Genomic DNA, 23,902 nt, shown 5'->3' on the forward strand with positions numbered 1-23,902 from the left:
TTCTAGAATGATGGTGGTGGTTGGGGGAGGGTACTTGCTCCAAAACATACTTTTTTTTCCTAGAAGAAATACCTATTCCCTATAAAATCTGAAAAATATAAGAAATTATAAATAAGATTTTTAAAAATCTTAATATTCTAGCATCAATTGTTAACCATAATTTTTCTTCTGATCTTTATGTATGCATAAGTAATGGGCCTATGTTTGGGCCAATTCTTTTAGAGATTGGTATCTTACTGTACATACAGTTTCCTACCACATGAAGCTGAAAACTAAAACCACTCCCCTATTCTCCATCTTATCCAGAGTTCTCCTTGGTCTTTTACTTTTAAGGATTAACCATTGTCAAATGACCGTGATTAGTTAAGGATAAAACAACCAGAGGGAGGTGTGGTGTGTAAATCAATGCACAGCAGTCTGACTCTAGTACAGTCACTTGTTTATTGTGTGGAGGTTAGGAGAAAGCAGAGGGGGCCTACCACGGTATAGTGGCACTACAGTGAAATCATGAGACTACTCTAGAGGAAGTCTTTCCAGGACAGAATGGGATCTGGAAGTGGGTTTAAATAAGACCTAATGAATTAAATAATAAATACTGAAATAAAATTTCAACTTTATTGCCCTCTACTGGCCATTAAGAAATTGCAGCTCTTTAACCATTTTTTCATATCTTAGAAAAGAATATATTCAAGTCACTAAATTGTGAGCATTTATTTGGTGTGTGTGCTATGGCAAACATCTAAGAAAACAAAAGTAAATAAGCCCTTATATACTCCTTATAAAGGATTCAAGATGATCAGATAAGGCAAATATAATATGTATAATATGTGATGAGTGGCTTTAGTTAATTATTTCTATTTTCAGCTTAGTTCATGTTAGTTTAGAGAAAAATTAAAGTTGGAACTTGTATTCACCTTAATAAATTCACATATCAGGAGCAATGTCCTCTAAATCTACTGCTTTTTCCTGCTTAGGAAAAATAATGATGTCCTAAATGTGAGTGAATATTTTCCCTACCCTAAATAAGTGGCAGGATTTAATCCAATGAATATCTATCTTGAGCCACTTTCCTTCTTAACATTCTAGAAATAGAAGAGAAATCTTTTTTATCTATCTCTATGTGGATTTTATTTTGAATATTGAAAGAAACAAATATAAACTATGACTGAAATAGCAAATGGCAGAGTTTCTTCTAAAATGAGGAACATGTTTAGAACACTTGACAAGTATTCTAAATATTAAAACACGGAAGTTCTAAGTGATTTAATATCATGGGAAAGTAAAGAAATAATTATTTTTCATAGTACTGGAGTTTGAGTTCAGGGCCTTGCAGTTGCTAGGCAGATGCTTTACCATTTGAGCCACTTCCCCCAGATCCCATTTTTTTAATGTTCAAGCAATTTATCCTGGCATTACTTCTTACATGACAGACAATGGAAGCAGGCTGGTCGGCTGGTCCTCATCCTAATACAGTCAGGGCTCTGATGAACACTTGACTGGCAGTGTCTTCATCCAGAGACTGTTCTTAAAGTGTGGATTCTTTTCCCTTTCTTATACTTGTGTTCCTTCTGGGTCAATTACCTGCTGTTTCAAAAGAGAAATCCTATAGGAAATGAAAAACTAACTCCTTGGATCATCACCACAAATCCAACCCTGGGGATGCCTCGAAGTCCTTACCTGGAGAGGATGTGGTTAATCTACCTTAGGCATGTGCTCCTATCTGCCAACCAGGAGTGAAGCTGTCTGTTCAGATGAGGATGAATATTGGTTTATTCATCAGCTTTTGACTTCTAGGAGAAAAAAAAATAGATCCTGTCAGAGTGTCCTCTATACAGTACAACTTAGTACCACACCCCTAAAATGCAGTTAAAAGCAGAGGTAATTTTGAAACCTCATAAAGTTCCAATTACTGAAGATTACTTTCAGGCTCAATGGTTTATTTGGTCTTTTTCTGAAAGTTCCAAGTTATTGTCCTGTGATGCCCAAATTTTGTGAATTCAGAACCATGCTGATTTTTGGAAATACTTTCAGCCACTGGAAGGTGTTTAAGGTTTAGAAAGCACAAAATTCAAAGGAAGCAATATTGGCAGAACTATTTCTTAAGGGAAAGAAAATCAAAATAAAATAGTTTAACTTGGAGCTATTTTCCCAAAAGTTGCCTTTCCATGAAAATAAAGTTAATGATAAATTGTACTGGTCTGCCTAAAGGCTGAGAGCGGTAGAAATATTGGCATTACTGACCTCAATTGAGCTAAGCTTTAAATTCTGAGAAACAGGTTTTCAAACAGGTTTATAGGCCAAAAAGAGTCTGGAACACCCCGAGGGCTTGGTTTTCCCTTGACAAATAATCAGTCAAAGCTATTACTGTCATTCTGCCATTTCCTAGTGGCTAAATAAAGGAGCACACAAGCAGTTGCCATTTCTAATGAATATTAGGTTTGGCCTTCATTTTCTACCGTGCAAAGAGATATTGGAACAACTTGGTTTGAAGCAATATCCACAAGAGAGATGGCTTCATGCCTCAGGAGCTAAAGCAGATTTTAAAGCAACTTAAGTTGCATTTTATTCAAAATTAAAATGTTTATTGAGGGCCTAATAAATATTTATTAAGAACACTAGATAATGTTGAAAATATTTTTTAAAAAATATATAAACATAGTTCTTACCTCCCAGGAGCACAAACTTGAGTTGGGGAGATAAACCCATCTGGAAAGTTTAATAACAATATGGGAGTTTATTTAACTAGCGTTCCAGAAGCTGCCTGAGTAGGTGCAGTTCAAAACTAATTTCTGAAAAGGTGGCAGAGATATTGCTTGGTATTGTAATGGATTCAAGTTCATAACACTTGGTTATTTTTTGAAGCCCATTATCATTCAAAAGATAGAATAATATTTGTATCCAGAAAATAATTTTGAATTTCTTTGGAATCTCAGGACAGTGTTTTCTGGTGTGTGAGTTGCCTGTCCCAGATTCACCAGGAAAGTACGTTAGAAGTGCAGTTTGGTCTGTTTTCCCCCAGACCAAAAATAGGATGGGTATTGGTACAGTCCAGGATCTGTACTTTTACCAAGCACCCTCAGGAGCTTTTGGATACACACTTGAGAACTACGTTAGAGGAAAATCATGCCTACGACGCTCACTCACTGCTTTCCTTGAAGCAGGCGGGCTTTTTTTCATCAATATAAATAGAGAAAATCTAAGCAGCAATTTCGGAGTTTGGAGAGCATAAGAAAGAATAGACTAAAACTATCCACATCTGCATTGATAGCCTGGAAATCAGAAATTGCAAATTTTTATTTATTTAACAAGGAATGTTTACAGAGTAGCATTAATAACCCTTAAGACTGTATGTAATACTGTATTAATATAGTCTCAAGAGACATGGAAGTTGTTTGCTAAAGACCTGCTTACTTAGCTTCTGTGGAGTTATTTAAGGTTTCTGATCTGTTATAACAAAAGTGAAAATAGAATGGCTATAAATGCAAGTGTAACTATAATTAGAATAGCCTGTCTGCTGCTAAAGTTCCTATTGCATGTCAGAGGCCCCAAAGATCTGTTTACTTTGGAAGAGAAAAAGAATAAAAGAACTTTTCTAAGTGTTTTGGTAGATGGGAGACACACTTCTAGCTTATGCCTCATTATCATAAATTTATCTATATTTATCTTTCTGCTAACCAAGGCCATCATTCTAAGGAGGAATACATCCAACTTCTGTCATCTGGGTACTTTGCTCACATCACTCCTGTGCTTCACCATTCCAAATCTAAAGACATACATTTCAATTTATTCACCTCATTGTACGCTTACTGTTCTAAATGGAGTGCTTCAAGTACAAATAAAATCACATTTGGAAATTCTTTCAGTTACTTATTATATGGCCTTGTGTTTGAGCACAGACCATAATCTTTAGGGAACAGTCACACAAAAACCTCTTTTGAGAGTTAAATTGCAATGAATCCATAGGGGAGGAGGTGGAGTAGTGGGTATATTAAATTACTCTATTCCCTAAAAGGGTAAATGGATGTAATTTAACTTCCTCCTTGTCTGGGATTAGCTTCTGCAAAGTGTTAGCCTAAAAGAGAGATTTTTTTTAATGGTGAGCAAATAAAAAGAACTGACAATGCAGTGTCACTCCCTTATAGATTGTGGGCCCCCATCAGAAAATTTCTCGGGATCCTTTTTACGAAATGTGATGTTGCATTAAACACAATATTTACTTTATATTATAGCATTTACGATATTTGTTTGAAATAAATGAAACAGAAAGAGAAAAAAAATTCCATCTCTAGGAGTTAAAACAGTAATGTTTTCTTTCAACTTCAAAGTATATACTTTGGGTTCTAAATAATCACGTTGTTCACGTGCATGTTTCCATGGAAAATTGTGTTTTTATTTTTACTTATCTCCTCCAAATCTTCTGATCTATTACCAACAAAGAATTCTTGGCAAATGAATCTCACCATGATAAGAGAATAGAAATTAGGGAAAGTGTGAGCATATAGGACATGATTGGAAGGAGGTGTTGGTCCAGGTAGTAGAAGAGTTCTTTAAACAGCAGTTAATATTTTCCTAAGATATGGCAGCTGTTGGTTTTTGGAAAGTTATCATTCTGTTCTTGATTCCCATGTAGTGGATCTTAAAATTATCAAACCTAGTTCTTTTAGGATATATAGGAATCCTTTATATATACATGTCTGAAGACCGACAATTGCTTCCTGCAAGTTTACCTATGTTTTCCACAACTTAGAGTACTGGGATTATTCTTTAAACTCACTAAACCTGTTAAAAATCATGAAATTCAGAACAGGTATTTATCATTAATTTTTTCTCAATCACTGAATACAAAAATATCATCTACTATTACAGAATGCAATTATGCAATTTTTTTATACTGAAAACATTCATTGTATTGCAAAAGATTGAAAACCAGAGGCCATGTTGATTAGGTTACAAACACCGTTGTTATTTTGTTTCTTGATAGCCACATGAGACTTTTATAGAAAAACTTCCACCTCCTTTATTCCTAACATTTAACCTGATTAAATTCCCACTATTTTACTGTTAACTAATTTGACAAATGTTTTAAGTTCCTACCAAGTGCCAGTCACTTCTTTGTTTTGGATTTTTGTTTTCTGAAATTTTTTTTATTTTGAGAAAGGGTCTCCCTAAATATCTCAGGATGGTCTGGAACTCACTGTGTAGCCCAAACCACCCTTGAGCTTGGTACTTACTATTTCAGCCTCTTGAGGAGACTGGGCTTATGGGTGTGTGCTAACAAACTTGGCATAAATGTCAGTCACTTTTTAGAGATTAGGGCCATATCAATGAACAAATTAAGCAGAAATTCTTTACTGGGTTGGGGGAGAGACAGTCAATAACTAAAAAAAGAAGTTATATAGTATATGAAAATGTAACAATTTGTTATGGAGAGAAATAAAATAGGGAATGGTAATAAAGAGGTGGTGTGAGACAGAGAGCAAGTTTTGAAAGGTTGGTTAGGAAAGGATCTATTGGGAAGGGCCATTTGAGCATGGCTGTGAAAAGGATAAAGGAATAAGTTACATGAATGTCTGGAGGGGGAGAAATCTGGACAAAAGAACAGCAAGTGCAAGACCTGGGGGCCAGAGTATACTCAGCAGTCTGTGTGCAAGGAGAAGAGGGGAATGCTGGGAAGTGGGGTGGAAATGAGGTGGAAGGAGAAGCGGGTCATGGGAGGAGAGTGCTGTACCCTGGAAGGATCTTGGTTTTACATGAGCAAAATGGCAGTCACAAAAGCTGTGTATAACTTACTGACAGCTTTTCAAGAATTATTCATTGAGTAGGTAAATGGTTCATAATCTACCTAAAACTGTGTAGAGATTTTATAGAGCACTTAATAATAGTTTTCTGCTAGTCACTGAAACATTTCTTTTGTAATCTTATAATCTTGGTTTCTCCCATTATTATATTTAATAGGTTTTTCCATAAAGTAGAGAAAAATTTGAATTTAAAGCCATTTTCAAATTATTAACCTTAACTAACTATAATCAGAATCAACAGTTTTTGATTTTACACAATGTGTGAAGCAAAAATGACAAATACAGTAAAATAAGATTTTAAGGACATGATTATAAACCAATGAGACTAATTCCATTGAACATTCATGAAATGTGCTACTTTATTTTACTTAATAAAAATTTTAAAGGTTTTATAATGTTGCATATTATCTCAAATACGTGTATTTACATGAATTTACTGTTTTCCCCTCTCTTACAGGACAATATACATTCAAGAGTAAGTACATTTTCAATTAACATTTATAATTACATATATTTATGTGGTCCAATTTGGTGCTTTGATGCATGTATAAATTGTATATTTATCAAATCAGAGCAGTTGGAGGCAATGATTATGCTAAGTACTTTTTTCAAAATAATGGAAATCAAATATAAAAAGCACGGGAAATCTACTTGAATACTTCTGAACATATCAGAATTTTTTAGATTTGGAATCAAGCATATTCCTTGTATTAGATAAAATCAAGATTGCAAAGGCATTTACCACAGACATTGTTGGTCTATCCCATTCAATAGTACTCTATTTCTAATTCGTCTGAGGTGTTCTTACATGCTGAATTACCACACGTATTTTACTGAACTTTTATGAGTAATCCTGATACATAAATTAGTCAAGTTTGCTGGTACCAGGAACTCTCAAGAACTGCTGATTCTTATACATCATTAGGAATTTTAATGTGTCCAGAAACAGTCCTTCCTCAGAACAACATAAGTCTTTTAAAAAAATCTCAAGTTAATACCATAATGTTTTGAAGGTTTCAAAGACTGATACACAAGAAAAGCTTCCTTATGCGTTATGCTAAAGTATTGGGTTTCTTCCATTTTAGACTCTTGTGTGATTTTGGAGAAGGAAAAAGAAAAATCATATACACACATGGTATAGAAATAGAATATTAAGGTGAAATAGATGGCTAATAGGACAATATAGAACTTATTTTATAAAAACAACATATACACACTCTGGAAGTTGTCCACTTCTCTAGAAGAAACATATGTACAGCCTGTTTAATACTGAAAGAATGATCCTGGCTTAAATACAAACTCAAATTTACCAGGACTTTGAAAAGCAGGTTTGGCTCAGCCTGGTCACAGTCTCAGGGTCCTGAGTTCTGCATCTGTATTTGTGTGTGTGTGTGTGTGTGTGTGTGTGTGTGTGTGTATGTGTCTCAAAGTCAAGAGAGTTTATGCAAAGAAATATAAAATTAACAAAATAGAAATTGTATTAGTTTAAGCCATAAATACCTATCTTTCGTACCTGGATGCAGACCCACCACAAGGAGGGAAAAAATTCCAGAGCTGAAATAGAGGAATCAGCACCATAGGAGACCTGTAGACCAAGGCTCAGCCAAATTGAGAAGTTGATTTTTGAGATGTCAAATTGGCACCCACTGTCTGGGAAAGGTGATACATGCCCGAAATCCTAGATGCTTGGAAGGTGTAGGTAGGAGGATTTCTGGCCAAGACCATCCCCAGGCAAAAAGCAAGACCCTACCTAAAAAATAACTAAAAGCAAGAAGTTCTGGGGACAGCAAAAATGTGTTACATCACTGCCTAGCAAGCACAAGGCCCTAGATTCAATCCCCAGTACTACTTAAAGGGAATGGGAGAGAAGGTACCCACTTTACAAGTCTTTTCTTCAGAAAGAAAAAAATACTCTCTAGGATAACCAAATATGAGTAGAGTTGTTTTAAGTTTCCAATCCTGAGATCATTTGAGTTAGCAGAGGTATGGAACCTTTCGGTCCTACCAGAGCCAGAGGGCTTCTCTTGATAGTTGCTGAGGGTTGAAAGTGTCTCATCATAAAGTCTGTGTCCCTGCCATTATGCCAAGGACTATAGCTTCATGTGACTGGGTGTTAGAGAGGAAATTCAAGTGCCACAAATTCTGCTTGGGTTTCTCTTCCTAAGGCCTTTACACCCAATGCCAAAATAATGAGAGAGGAGGAAGAGAGAGAGATTCAAAGTAGGAAAGGAAAATACTCTAGATGCTGTTAACATGCAGAATACTTGAACAGCACATTGTATTCTGAAACACTTGCTTAAAACCCTGTCCTGGCTTTTGCAGCCATCCTGCTGTATAGGAGTTAGCAGGGTTAGTTATGGCCCCTCTAGCAGATTCTATACATCAAGAATTAAAAGAGAGGAAGAGCAATCACAGCATGTGACTGAATGAACATCAAAGTCAAGTTGGGCATGAGTTATTTCCCTCCTGTTCCTCTTACTGAGGTCATGAAGCACACATGCTGCTACAGAAAAGGGCAAAGGGCAATGTCAAGTGCTGTGTAAATATTGGACTCCCTCGTGGTGAAGTCAGGCTTGCTGCAGCCAAGAGGGTATTTAAGAGATGTGGGATTTTCAACACTATCCAAAAAAAATCCTTTACAACAAGTGAAAATCACCTATTTTTTCTTATAATCTACATTTGAGGAAAAGAGAAAGTCAAAGGTATTTATAAATTCTAAAATGTTTACTTTGACTTATAATCTTACATAAACATTAAAGAAAAAGTATCCAGAATAATCATAGAATCACCCACTAGAGAGACCTCAAGAAAGTATCTGGTACAGATCTCATAAACAAGAAAGAAAATGGCTATTCTAAATTTAACCATCTCCAGAAATGCAATATTTTATTATCTTCATTTTTAATTTTTTCTATATATGTGCCCTGTCTGACCAGTTATTCCCATCTTTGGTCTCAGAGTTCCTATTAATCTCAAAATGGTGTAGGTGATCTTCCTCTTTTCTTTGTAACACTGTGAAATAAAGGAAATAAAAATGAGGACAGTGACAATAATTGGTAGCCATGTTCTAGAGTTAAACACTGTAACATTGTCACATTGCAATCTGTCTCATGTTCCTACAGTTTTTTTTCTTTACATGCACATTGAGCAAAATAGGACCACTATTTATTTCCTACATGTGAACTTGCTACCTCATCCATGAGCTCATAATGGGAGTCTTTCCATGTCAGTAAACATAATCCACATTTTTCCTTCATTTTTATTAGGATATATTCATTGTACGGGGTGGGGGTTCATTGTGACAATTCCAAATAGGCTTACATTGTATACTGGTTAGATTCCCTCACAACCACCCTACCCCACTTAAAGCAATTGCAAGAGGTGTCCTTGTTCTATTTCATATATGAAGTCCATCAACCATATTCCCTCACCTTCATCTCCTTTATTCACCTTCTTCCCTCCTACAAGGACCCCCACACACTGTACCTATTTTTATAGTCCTGTCTTTCATGACTAATTCGTAACTCAATGTTCAAAGGGGTTTCTCAATGTATCCCCACTGTGAGTATACTTTACTTTGGTCAGTTCACCCCCTTCCATTACTCTCCCTTACCATTTCCCTTTCAACCTCCATTATTCAACAACTTTCAATACATATTTTATCCTCTACCTACACAGATATTATGTATGTCCATATTGCTGATGCTTTATCATTCTCTTTTTCCATTTCCTCACAACCACCCTACCCCACTTAAAGCAATTGCAAGAGGTGTCCTTGTTCTATTTCATATATGAAGTCCATCAACCATATTCCCTCACCTTCATCTCCTTTATTCACCTTCTTCCCTCCTACAAGGACCCCCACACACTGTACCTATTTTTATAGTCCTGTCTTTCATGACTAATTCGTAACTCAATGTTCAAAGGGGTTTCTCAATGTATCCCCACTGTGAGTATACTTTACTTTGGTCAGTTCACCCCCTTCCATTACTCTCCCTTACCATTTCCCTTTCAACCTCCATTATTCAACAACTTTCAATACATATTTTATCCTCTACCTACACAGATATTATGTATTTCCATATTGCTGATGCTTTATCATTCTCTTTTTCCATTTCCTCCTCCGTCAGGTTCCACAGAGTAGTCCCACTGTTACAAACTTGTTCTACATATAAGTTTGTATATGATCATGTTTGTTTTGTGTATGTTTACCTTTGAATCTATCTTTCACATATGAGAGAAAACATGTGGCCTTTGTCTTTCTGAGACTGGCTTACTTCACTTTACATGATGTCCTCCAATTGCATCCATTTACCTTCCAACCACACAGTGTCATTTTTCCTAATGGCTGAATAAAACGCCAAAGAAAATATGATATATATATATATATATATATATATATATATATATATACACACACATATATATAACACATATATACATACACATAAACATAAACATAAACATATATATATATACATGCATACATCTATATCTATCTTTCTATCATCTATCTATCACATTTTCTTGATCCATTCATCAGTTGTAGGGCATCTGGATTGTTTCCATAACTTGGCTATTGTGAACAGTGCTGCAATAAACATTAGTGTACAAGTGTCTCCACTATATCCTGACTTATGTTCCTTTTATATATACCGAAGAGTGATGTCACTGGATCATATGCCAGTTCTATTTTTAGCTTTTTAAGGAGTCTCCATACTGCTTTCCATAATGGTTGTACTAATTTGCATTCCCACCAAAGTGTATAAGGATTCCTGTTTTACTGCATCCTCAACAGCATTTGTTATTGTTGTTGCTCTTGACAACCATTCTAACCGGGGTGAGATGAAATCTTAGTGTAGTTTTGATAAATCCACATTTTTATAATTGCATAATATTCTTTATGATACACACACACCATAATTTAGTTTGTCAAACCCTTACTGAGAGTTGAATTGTCTGTCTTATAAACATTGATGTTTTGTGTCCGTTTTTATGCATGATATTTGTATAAATAATCTGATTATTTGCTTAAGGTGAATTTCCAAAAGCAAAATTGCTAGATCAAAGGGCTTTTGAGGACTTGTCAGAAAATTTCAGAAAAGTTGAGTTAATTTATATTCCCATTATCCATAAGTGAGTTTTCTATTTATCCACTACTTATCAACACTAAATACAATTAATATTTTTATATTTACATTGTGACAATGTAATAGGCCACAAATGTTTTTTTGTTGTTTTAATTTGCATTACTGATCATCTTGAGCATTTTTATGTTTAACCATTTGTATTTCATTGCTAATGGTCACTTTTACTGAGATGTTAACCTAATAGATTTATGTCTCTTTAATAAACTAGTATATTAACTCTTTTCATGCACTAAATAATTTTCGAGCTTATTATTGGACATTTAACATAATTTGTGGATGATTCTGGTTTCGTTTTCATCTGTACAATTTTGCAGATCTGAATTTTTAGATTTACCATTTTTACTATATGTTTTAGATTTTATTCCATGCTTAGCAACTTCAATATTAGTTTTGAAAGTGTAATCTCATGTTTTCTTCATGTTCCTATGTGGTTTCTTTTTTCTTCTTTTCTTTTTGTCTTTATTTGGTTCTGGGAGTTGAACCCAGGGTCTCACACATGGTAACCATGCATATTATCACTGAGCTACATTTCCACCCCCAAATGGTTTCAACAATTGAATATTTGATCTACGTGGAAAGTATTTTGATGTTAAGAATTACTAATGTGGCAATCATTTTTATTATATGTTTTTATTTATTTGTTTTCAGTACCGGGAATTGAACTCAGGGCCTAACACTTGGTAGGCAAGGACTCTACCACTTAAGCCATGTCCCCAGCCCAGAAATCCACTTTTACTTTTTGTATATTCCTATTTAATTATCACAATGCCTGATACTGAAGAATGCATTTTTCCAATGCAAAGGAATGCCATATTTACCATGTACTCAACTCACATACATAAATCTATCTCTTGATTTTACATTTTTTGCTGCTCATTTGTGTGTATGTGTACTAGTAACAACTGCTTTTATTTTTGTAACTATACTATTTTTTAGTATGAGTAGTTTCAGATTAGTAATTTTTCAGAATTTTCCCAAGTATTCTTGTATGTTTCCTTTTTTTAAAAGGCAAATGGCTTTGTAAAATTTGTTATGGAAAATAGTCTTTTCTCTTGCCTGCTCTTAAATGTTCCTCCTCACCAGAACACGTTAGTGTCTTTTAACTGATTATTTTGCAATTTCTGTTCATGTGCCTAAAAACATGATTGGCTTGTTTTTTTTTTTTTTTTCTTTTTTAGGTCTTTTTTGTCGAATTTTTACCATGGAAGACAATAATTTATCTCTTTCCTATCCCCATTTCCAGTACCTGTGCGCGTGCGCTCACACACACACACACACACACACACACACACACACACTTCCCTCATCTTTCCATTCTCTCTTTGTTACATTGTTATTTAGTGAAGCAATTATCAGCATTTGAATTATATCTTATCAACATTTGAATTATATCTTATCTGGGTAAATTTCCGAATAGAATCTTGGAGTAAACTATGACTAGTTTTTCTGGGGGTTAACAATTGTTGACTGTCCTCTTCTTCAACTTGTCATTTTCTTTGTATTAATCATTAATGCCAAACTCACTTCCCGTTAACTAAGTCACCTTCGAAGGCAAGCAGATGCGTTGTGTCTGCTATAAATTTTATCCTCCTAGAAAAGCCTCTCCCAGGGCCCTCAGGCCTGTTGAGTTTGGACTGCTGACACTGAACACAATTGTCTTTTAGGACCTCTCCTTCCCAACATCTTCTTTCCTGTATTGATTCCCCTTCATTTTAGCAGAGTAAATCCTTGACTACTTTGCTCCATTCCTCAAAGAAGTCCCGGGTAATAAAATTGGAAGAACTTTTATGCCCAACCTACCTTAATTTTACTCTGATACTTGATGAATGGTTTGATTGGGCATAGAATTCTAAAGGGAAAATCATTCGTCTTCAGAGTTTAAAGGTAATTCTTCAATATTTTCTACCTTTCAATGTTAGTAAGAAAACTGAACCTTATTCAGATTTCTTATCATCTGTTTGTACCTGTTTGTTTCTCAGAAGGATTATAGGATCTTTTCTTTGTCCTCAGTAGTTTGAAGCATTGATACACAGATGACACACAGGGTTTTTCGGGTGTTCAGGATTCTTGGGTCCACTCTGAGTTTGAAAGCAGAGGCAGACTCCAGCAGCAGATGTCAGAAAGATTTTATTTGTAGAGAAGAGGAGAGAAAGGCTGCATGGGGGCATGCAGGGGGATCCCACAGGTAGTCCCCTGGGTCAGGTTGGAAATTGGGTTTTATAGCCTTTTTGTATTACTTGAGGGCAGAGATATCTCTCAGGTCTCCTGGGATGGAGAAGTGTCTCCTTGGCCAATTATCACCTTTTGGGACCTCCTGCAGTCCATCCTTCGGTTTCATGAATTGCAAGATGTGACTCCATTTCATTTCTGGGCACTAGTCAGTACTTTCAACCTGCCAACTCATGCTTTTCTTTAAACTTTTCCACTGATGATTTCCTCCTCCTATTTGTTCTCCTCTCTTTCTGGGAATCGAGATATTGACTTCCTAGTCCTGTCCTCTACTTTTCTTGAGTTCTTTACTATCCCTTTGTATTTTTGATCTTCTTTCTCAGAAGTTCCTGAACATTTTTCTCTGACACTTGCACGATTTTATTTGTTTTTTATCCTTTTAATTTCCCAGAGTTCTTTCTTAGTCCTTCGGATGATCTCTTATTTTTATAGCACTCTGAGAATTAGGCAGTTTCTGAAAGAGGTTTCTCCTTCTTATTCTGATCACCAGGCTCTTACTCCCCACTTCTGTAGATACCAAGAAATTCTAATGGATGAACTTTGAGGAATGATTAAATATTGCCTCTCCATATTACTGGTTCTCTCTGGTCTGCTGCATGAGTTATTATTCATTCATTATCTTTACTGTTCTAAAAGTTACTAATAGTAGATTTTACCTACCATTTATTTATGGAAACTGCTACTTGTTATTGTGGAACAATATACAGCTTCCTTTAAAGTTGATTCGAGAAGTTTTATAAGGAGAGTAAATTGAAAAAGGATCAGTAACAGTGCATATATCTGTGACTACCTTAAAACAAATATGAAATATCTGTTGAAACTATTCCAGGAATGGGAGGAGAGGGGATGAAGGAGAACAGTGAAGGCGTGATTTCAAGTATGATATATTTGAAACAAGATCTTTTATAAATGCCACAATGTTCCTCCACCCAGCACAACTAAAAAAAGGATAAAAAACAAATATGAAAATTTGAAGTTTAAAATAATTGTGGACACACTCTTTTCTCCCTCTAATTAAGAAATATAAATATGCTGCAGTTGAATATTTGATTTTTTTTCTGTTTTCCACCATAGTTTTTATATTGTTCTAATCTCATTTATATTTTCATTGTGAAACCTTTTCTCTTGTATTTGATATAAAGCTCATTGCAACAGAACTAGATGTTGCTCAAACAAAGCCAGCTGTGTTTACTTGACTCTATAAGGTTCCCATAATAATTCATGATGAGATTAGTGTAGCTACTTATGGCACCAAATACTTACCAAAGTGTTCATGATAAGGCAGAGAAAGCTGAAACAGAATTATGGACTAGTTCTCAGCCCAGTATTTATGGGGAATTGTTACACATTTGGTTACTTACTGTGGGGCCAAACAGGTGATAATTGGCTTCCCCAGCTGATGTAGGGATATCACACATAGGACTCATCTGCCTCCCACAGTTATCAGAATTAATTTTACTAGGTGGGATTAGATGGGGTGAACTCTGGAACACCAAATGTCTGGAGTGTCAGTATCTTATAACACAACCTCTATCTTTTCTACCATATTGCTGTCTGTCTGATGCAGATATCAGAACATCATTTGCTTATCACTTGGGCAGTGGTCCATAGTGTTTGTCTGAAGATAGAAGTGCTTAGAAAATTTCTCATTTTTGAGAAAGATGTTTTTAAGACTTTCATTTATGATGCTTTAAAAAGAAACAATAATCATTTATAATTTCTATTGTTGTCATTTGAAACATAAAAGGGAGGAAATAGAACTTTGATGCCAAAGAGTAATGGGAAGAGAGGTAATAGTAAAGTTTGGACAACTGAAGGCCTACACTGGTTTTGTGACAGATGAGATATGGAAAAAAGGAGGGCAGCCCCAAGATACAGCTATACCCTTTAATACACCTAGGCTTTTGTTTGGCGGTTTTATTTAGCTAAAAAATATACAAGCACTCACATAAAAGTAGATCATTCTAATAAGTGATTTTATCAGAGTTAGATTTTTTTTATTGAAATCCTTGATTAGATTTATGTTTTGATAGTATTTCAGTGGTTTTAAATGCTTGAATACATCATCTGGTGATAATCAAAGAAAAAACTCAGGGGAAATTCTAACCAGAATCATGTAGATAATATAACTTTCTCTAATGAAGTTAATATCTTTGACATTCCTAACTTGTTTCTTATTTAAGGGAATTATTTCTGCTTAAGGTGTAAACTGTTACATTGTTGAAGAAATCTCTGCTTTAGAAATGTGAAGAAATTACTGTCCTTTAGGGGGTGAATTCAACTATGATATCTTGTAAGAACTTTTGTAAATGTCATAATGTACCCCCAGCACGACAACAACAAAAATAATGAAAAGAAAATGCTCTCCTTCAAATTTTAGGATTTTGCCACTGATATGCCTTCAATTAGAAAATGTTTTTAGTTATTTTTCAGTTTAATTTTTCATGTAGTCACTCAATTCTCTTGGAAACCAATAATCAAATTCTCTCTCTTCCTCCCACTTCTTGATTTTCTTTTTCTCTTTTGTTCCTTCTCTTTCACACACACTCTCTCCTTACCCTTACCTCCCTCCCTTTCTTAATAGTGTTGGTGCATGTGGTAGGAAGGACAAGATAATGCATATTAAAGCTATTCTTTACTCTCTTGAAACCTTTAATATTTATCTTGTTTTCCTTTAAAAGTGTTGTCTTTTAAGCCAGACACCAGGCAGCTCATTCCCAAGCTACGTGGGGGCTGAGATCAGGAGGATCGTAGTTCCAGGCCAGCTTGGGCTAAAAAGTTTGAGACTCCAGCTTAAGAAAAAGAAGCTAGGCATGGTGGTGCAAACCTGTCATCTAGCCTTGGTGGGAAAAAAATAAAGCACATTACACAAAATCTGAGAACCCATTTCTCAATCTGTGGTTATGCATTGAGAGAATACTGTAGGTCAAGATGGAGATATAGTGGTGATGGAAACTGATTATTAGCTGGGAAATAGGGAAGCAAGACGATTCCAGATAGTGATAAGTGATCCAATGAAAATAAAATGGGGAGAGGTAGTAGTTACTGGTGTGTGTGTGTGTTTATGTACTTGTGTATGTCTGTGTGCATGTGCGCATGTAAACATGATAATTAAAATTCCTTAGTTTGTCATGTAACAAATAAAGAGTTTAATTAGATGGTCTGTAAGATGCCTTTAGACCATTTCTAATGATGAAGTTTTTGTAATTTGTTCCAAAATTTTTATGTCTGTTTTATTATTCAAATTACATGTCTATTGTTTATCCATATTAGTATTTTTAATACAAGTATTAAAAGTCTACCTCTTGTGGATTTAAAAAGTGTATTTCTTATTTACAGCATCTCTTTATTTGTCTTTTTGAGTAAAGAGGCTTTTAGAAATCACTGCCTTCTGGCTGAGAGATTAACGGCAGAGGCTTGGACAGTGGCTTCACCAAGTTTGTGGCTAACTTTGTCCTGGGAACTGCCTGACCAGTAGACTGGCTCTACCCTTACCTCAGAAGCACCTGAAGGAAGAGTCAGGTGTGAGTGCTCACTTTTGTGTAGTCTTGAAGACCTGTTGGCTACAAATTTCACATGAAAGCTACTATGTGGTAGTGATTAGGGATTGTGATAGTGAAAACAATTAGGCAACTATTGCATTTGTTTTTTAAGGAAATGTGGCAGAACCTCTGAAACATCTAAATGCAGTTTCTCAATCTGTGGAGAGAGGGGACAATGTTTTCTTTTATCGTACTTGCAAGTCATATGTTTAGATTTTTATTTTGAGACAGTTTTTCATTATGGAGCCCAGGCTAACCTCAAGCTTTCCATCCTCCTGCCTCAATCTCCCTAGTGCTGGGATCACAGGTATGTGCCACCAGACCCAGCCATCTGTTTAGTTTTTTAAAAAATAGTAAGTTTATTTTCCTCTCTAATAATCACAAAACACAATGAGGAAATTGCATTTTTCTTGGTTGTCATGGAAAAACACATTCTGAAATTGTTTCCTCACAATTTTATAAAGTTTGTGTGTGGGGGGAGGGTGTGTAGTGGGACATGAATGAAAATCATGCTTTGAATCTTTTTGGTAAATAGATATTCTTGTTTATTTTCTTTTAGGTTTTTGTTTAGTAGAAGGGTCATCCAACCTTGATGCTTTCTGTCATTTTTCGCTCTTGTTTTCATTTGGAAATTTTGCAGAGCCAAAAAGAGGAAAACAGTTTTAAGAGAAATCATTTTTAAAAATCACAAAAGTTTTTAAAAATTGCTAAAATAAATATATGTAAAACTGATATTACTTGTCTCTATTGTAGAGGCAAACCAAACCTACTGGACATGGGCTCTTTGATGATCAAACCAATCCAGCGTGTGATGAAATACCCCCTACTACTGTGTGAACTTCGGAATTCCACCCCTCCTTCTCACCCAGATTATAGAGCACTAGAGGACGCCTTTGCTGCTGTGAAAGACATTAATGTCAACATCAATGAGCTTAAAAGAAGGAAAGACTTGGGTAGGGAAAAATATGATGATTGGATGCTTTCCGTGATTGGAGGGTTCTGCTTATGTTTCTGAAAATCACAGTGTCTGAATAGTTCTGTCGCAGTGAATGTGACCACTTGAAATCCAGAGTTAGAGGCTGGGGAGCAGAGTGTGGTTATGCCTTGACAACCAGATTCAGGAGAGTTTCATGAAGCACAAAAAAACTGATGAAAAATCAAACAACTGTACTTAACTATTTAGCCTTATTTGATTTCTGCATTCTTGGTGATAAATCGTGGACTGAAGAGTATCATAGCAAAGAGTACTCCTGTCACTGGAGGTCTGCATGGTAGGGAGACATGGCCAGGTAGCCGTAGCAGTGGGACACTAGCGCAGAGGGCAGCTGGAGCAGGGCCAGAGCCATGTGGGCTCACTGGTCTTGACACATGGAGAATGGACATTCTGGGGGCAATAATTACTATTCTGGTGGGAGCAAGTATACTTCTTTCTAGAATTAACAAATGATTCTTAACTATTTTTAATCTAAGAAAATTAATGTCTAACGTAGAATGTATTTCTCAAAACAAGGGAGATATTTACATGGACCTGTGTATTTCAGAGGTAGTACACCTGGGTCCTCTGTCAGTGTGATTAGTTTCCACAAAGCTCTTTGCTGACTTTGTACTTCTAATATGAAATCTCAATTTGACATTAAGGCAACAGCAGGACTTTAGAGCTTCATTTGTTTTTATTGGTTTTATTTATAATGTTTATTCAAAAAGTACTACTTGTATCAGTAAATTAAAAATATAACAAAAGCACAAAGTGAAAACTACATAGTAAAAGTCATAAACTGAAGACAGCAGAGAGGATCACTGTCTAGAATATGTAATTATTAATATTAAATAACATTCTAATAAAAAGGTCAATAACAAACATTGAAGGATTACTGTCTAGAATATATAATTATTAATATTAAATAATAAGAACATTATAATAAAAAGGTTAATAATAAAAATAAGCAATTTGCAGAAAGACCAACAAGAATTAAAATGCTGTTTCACTTATAATCACAGGGAAATGAAAATTATAATCACAATGACGTGCTATTCCAGCCAAAACAATTGAAAAAAAATTTTAATGGATAATGTTAAGTGCTACATCTCAATCTGAAAGTGAGAATGTAAATTGGAATCGCCACTTTAGAGAACAATTTGACAATATCTAGTAAAGTTGAAGATGCACACAACAGGGACCCAGAAAATCAATTTCTATGACCCTTTGAGGATTCTTGCCTTTGTAGTCAAAGGGATATGTACTAGTAGCTAGCAGTGTTTATGCAATTTTAAAAAGATTTACATAGTTATCTAGATAATGGATAAACTGTATTACACACTATGATGCTACAAGAAGATAAATTAATGAAATAAAAGTTCGTGTACCAATTGGATTAGTCTCAAAAATATAATTTGAGTTTTAAAAAGAGTTAATTAAGATCTGTATTTATTTAATTATATAAATATAATTAGGTTACTGTCAGAGGTGAACAACTTCAGAAGCTATTTTGTCAACAATGTTAAGAAGGAAAAACGGGGATTAAATACCTGTCTCAACACTTTCTTTTTTTTTTTTCATTTTTCTTTTATTATTCATATGTGCATACAAGGCTTGGTTCATTTCTCCCCCCTGCCCCCACCCCCTCCCTTACCACCCACTCCGCCCCCTCCCTCTCCCCGCCTCAATACCCAGCAGAAACTATTTTGCCCTTATTTCTAATTTTGTTGTAGAGAGAGTATAAGCAATAATAGGAAGGAACAAGGGTTTTTGCTGGTTGAGATAAGGATAGCTATACAGGGCATTGACTCACATTAATTTCCTGTGCATGGGTGTTACCTTCTAGGTTAATTCTTTTTGATCTAACCTTTTCTCTAGTTCCTGGTCCCCTTTTCCTATTGGCCTCAGTTGCTTTTAAGGCATCTGCTTTAGTTTCTCTGCATTAAGGGCAACAAATGCTAGCTAGTTTTTTAGGTGTCTTACCTATCCTCACCCCTCCCTTGTGTGCTCTCGCTTTTTCAAAACCAAAGTGCACAATTCCATGCGCAGAGTACCGAAGGCAGCACTGTCAGTCTTCCTGGGAAGGTAACCTTCTCTCAGGAGAACCCAATGACAAAGATCTATGATTGATGCTAAGAGCAAGGTCCTAGCAGGAGAGCAAAGCATGAAGAATTTGTTTGCTAAAAGTCCCTTCTGAAATGCTCTTTATTCCTGTCCTTCTGCAGTGGAGATAGCCAGTGGTTGATCCTTCCAAGGTTCTTTCCTCTATCTGTCTCCAGAGAAGTTAGCAAGCGATTCTAGGAGCCAATTCTGCACATCCCATAATTCACCCTTACACCAAATCCAGGGTCAGGACTATCTATCAGATCTTCACAGGCACATCAGGTCAACTGTCTGATTGCCATAGCATCTGGCTGTTGCTCAAGGCTACAGAAAGTAGTCCTTTAAAGCCAAGTTCTAAGAGAAGCAGAAACTGGGTCTGGGATTTGTGTACTGTAAGGCTGATGCTAGAACTTCAAAGGTTAAAGGATAAAATAACAGATTGTGTGTCCTGAAGGGAGGAGCACTGCATAAGGTTGCTTTGGGGACTTGTCTGGTGATTTACCCTAGACAAATCATATAGTTTCCCTGGACCTCTGAGTTTCCCCCAGAAGAAAGAAATTCTCAGGTCAATCTCTAAGGTTCTTTCCAACCCAAAGGATGTTGTGCCTTCAGTTTCTTCAATTCATCCAGGTTAGTATTCATAAAACCAATCTTCAGTTCATATAAGACTGGGACAATTATTGACAATGAATTATTAAAGTGCCACAGACTAGAAATACTAAAAAAAGTGATAGAAGAGTATGTTTGATACGGTAGCATTTTATAAAGTTTAAAAACATTCAAAATAATACTACGCATTGTATAATTCCATGCATATGGAGTAAAGGAATAAAAATAGATACACACATAATAAACCTCATTATTTTGTGTAACAATTCCCTTTGGGGATTAAAGATGGTGATGAGGCTTCACTGTTAGAAAAATTTTTTGAAGCAGGGTTTCATTATATAGCCCAGGCTGGCCTCAAACTCACCATCTTCTGCCTCAGCCTCTTGAGTGCTGGAATTACAGTAGTGAGCCACCATGCCCAGCTCATACTTTTTAAATAAAAACTTATAAATGGTAAAATGTTAAGATTTGACAGCACTCAGTGGCAGATAAATGATAGTTACATTACTCTTTATATTTTTCTGTCTGCTTAAAATATTTCAAAGTTTTAAAAAGTAAAATTTTTCCACTCCTTTGAGTCCATTTTGCATAATTAACATTTTATTGTTTTCTTTAGAGTTTCTGTCTCTCCCTCTGTCTGTCTCTCTCTCCTTTCCTCCTTGGAACAGGTATGATGCTACAGTTTGCTTTTTGTTTTTTGAATTTTGTGTGTGTGTGGTGCTGGGGATTGAACCAAGGGCCTTGCCCATGCTAAGCAAGGTTCTATCACTGAGCACATCTCCAGCAGCTTTGTGTTTTTTTGAGACAATCATGTATCATGAACAGTCTCCCAATTAATATTGCCTTCATTTTTTGTTCCATGGTATTTGATTTATGAGTATATCATCATTTATTAAACTATTGCTTTATGGAAAAACTTTTATATTGCTACTAATACCCCATTAATAGAAAAAGTGCTGCAATAAAAGCAAAATGGTACATGCTTAATTTTGTAGAGCAGATTTTTTTTTTCTACAAAAACTGTGTTGGTTTAATCCTTATCAACTATGCTTATGATTGCCCATTTTCCTACAACCTTGACCTACAACCTTAAACATTTTGAACAATATGAGAAGAAAAATGTTTTAAAGATAAATGAGTAAAGCTCAGAGAGGTTATCCAATGTGTCCCAAATCACCAAACTCTCATATGAAGAGCTGTTTTAGGATACAACATTGGCTTAAGATGGGTACAGTTGTCTTTTCCTTACTTGGGTCCTAACACTCTATTCCAGAGGCCCTAGGCAATAGATGTATTATCTGAAAAAGGAGGAATTTCCCTTCTTTTCCTCCCTCCTTTCCTCCCTCTTTTCTTCCTCCCTCCCTCCCTCTCTTCCTTCCTTCCTTCCTTTTTGCCCTCATATCAGGGATTTCCCTTCCTTCCTTCTTTCCTTCCCTTCTTCCCTCCCTCCCTCCCTTTCTCCATTCTTCATTCCTTCTTGCTGTGCTGGAGATTGATCCCAGGGCTTTATACATGCTAGGCAAGTATCTACCACTGAGCTACTTCCCCAGCCCAGGGAATTCTTTAATGGGGGAGGTAAATTAATCTTTAGTCTTGAGGAGCAATGTCCTTGAATAGCTGAGTTTCTGAAGTTCAGTGGGGTAGCGGAGCTAGAACAGACTGTGCAGTAGGGCTAGAACATATAACATCTGCAGAAAAAAAATGTAGATCCTTATCTTGAAATAAGTACTGACCTTGAAAGCCTGGAGTGAAGTGCACACCTTCTATGATTCACATGTTCAGATATGCTATTGCATTCTTCCTTTTCAGTTCTAAAATACAAGAAGAATGATGAGGATGAATCACTTAAAGACAAATTGTCTAAACTAAATATTCATTCAATTAGCAAGAAATCAAAAAGAGTGACAAATCATCTAAAGATTCTGACCAGAGGAGAATCACAGGTAATTTTTCTTCTTGGGCCACCTACATCTTCCCAGGAAACCTTAACAATGACATTTTTGTGAGATTTTGTTTTGTTGTTTCCAGAACACTGAAAATCAAGATAATTGTCCTGTGCTCTTTGTTTTTCCTCTTTCTTTTTTGGGGGGCAAGTGGGGAGGAGAGGAGATTGACACTATTTAATCTAAGATGCTTCCACTAGGGATGCAGACAAAGGGAAGATGAGGACATGGCATAAAAATGCTCCAAGACACTTACCATCAGCCAGCACACAGTGTCCCACAAGGCAGTGTCCTTCCATCTCTGTTTTACTTCTGTTTTTAAAAATCTCACTTTTGTTTAGGGTTCCCTTACTGTTTATTTCTCTTTCTTTCCTCTATTAAAGAAGTGTTTAGTTGCATAACAGTGTGATGTTTTCCCTGCTTCTTCTCTCTTCCTTTCCCTGCCCCCAACTCCCCAGATGCACATTATAGTAGAGGGCAACTGTTCTTTGTCAGCTGTTTAGCCTGGCGTGAACCACTTTCTTCCCAATCCCTAATAAATAATGGATAGAATAGCAAGGTTCTTAAGCTTTAATGTGCTTAAGAATTACCTGAGGAGTTTGCTGAAAGGCAGATTCTAGTGTTCCACCTGATTACAAACATTCCAGGTGTTTTGAAGCTAATGACCTTGAAGTAAGTGATCAATAGAACACACTTGGAGAATCACCAGATAGAAAGTTCATGGCCCTAGGTGATAATACAGTGGGTTTCTAACTGAAGTTAGGAAGGACAGTTCTCAACATATTACATTGTTAATACAGTCTTTTCTCACTTGCCTGTTTTTACTACTTCTTATGTTAACAACTCCAGGATTTTTAGTTTGAATTTGATGCAACTGATGGTGGTCCAGCATTGGTTTTAGATGACTTACTGTATCTACCCCACTGCTTAGCCATTGTGGTCTTTTTTCCCTTTTTCTGTTAAGTCTTTGCATCTTCTTACCATATAAGTAGGAATGACTTCTTCCTTCTTTGAATGCCTGATAAACTCACATTCCACATGGTAATACTGGCATTGTTCATATTTGTAAAAATCAGTACAGAACACAAATTAAGAGCAAGGTCTTTGAAATTATCCAACCTAAATTCTGAACACCACCTCTACCATTAATAGATATTTGTCTTGGGCATGTAGTTTAAATTCAAGTAATAATCTGAACATTGGGGATTATATTAGTACCTGATACAGGGGATGATATGGTGACTAAATGAGATAATGCACATATAAAGAATGCACCTAACACAGTGTGTAAATACTTAACATATATTGGCTGCTATAATTATAATCATTATTTTATATCATTGTCTTGTATTATTTATCTTTGAAAGTGCAGACATCTTACTTCCCATGAGGGTGTAAGCTCCTTCATGCATAGTATATTAAGCATGTTTGGTTTTTTTACTTTCTTTATTTTACAATGTTTCAACATATAATGCCTTGCTGGCTGAGAAGAGACTATCCCCTTATAGGGCTATCAATTCTTAGAGGCAGTAAATGGCTAGGAATGCAACTT

The 23,902-nt window shown here is 35.8% G+C and overlaps 1 protein-coding gene and 1 long non-coding RNA gene across 2 annotated transcripts in view; one reads left to right on the plus strand and one right to left on the minus strand.

Moving 5' to 3' along the window:
- Arhgef38 (Rho guanine nucleotide exchange factor 38) overlaps window positions 1–23,902 on the plus strand; it is a 127,456-nt gene that overhangs the window by 79,958 nt on the left and 23,596 nt on the right. The window contains exons 5-7 of the mRNA XM_074041479.1: window positions 6,256–6,273; window positions 17,473–17,672; window positions 22,217–22,350. Coding sequence (XP_073897580.1) covers window positions 6,256–6,273; window positions 17,473–17,672; window positions 22,217–22,350 — 352 coding nt within the window. The remainder of the gene's footprint in view (window positions 1–6,255; window positions 6,274–17,472; window positions 17,673–22,216; window positions 22,351–23,902) is intronic.
- Window positions 1,134–22,278, minus strand: LOC141410861 (uncharacterized). Its single transcript, XR_012435638.1, has 3 exons — window positions 22,141–22,278; window positions 1,678–1,790; window positions 1,134–1,584 (listed from the first exon to the last, which is right to left on the minus strand). It is a non-coding gene; the product is annotated as an uncharacterized lncRNA (long non-coding RNA).

This window comes from Castor canadensis, chromosome 9, assembly GCF_047511655.1.
Source record: "Castor canadensis chromosome 9, mCasCan1.hap1v2, whole genome shotgun sequence".
Classification (NCBI taxonomy): Eukaryota; Metazoa; Chordata; class Mammalia; order Rodentia; family Castoridae; genus Castor; species Castor canadensis.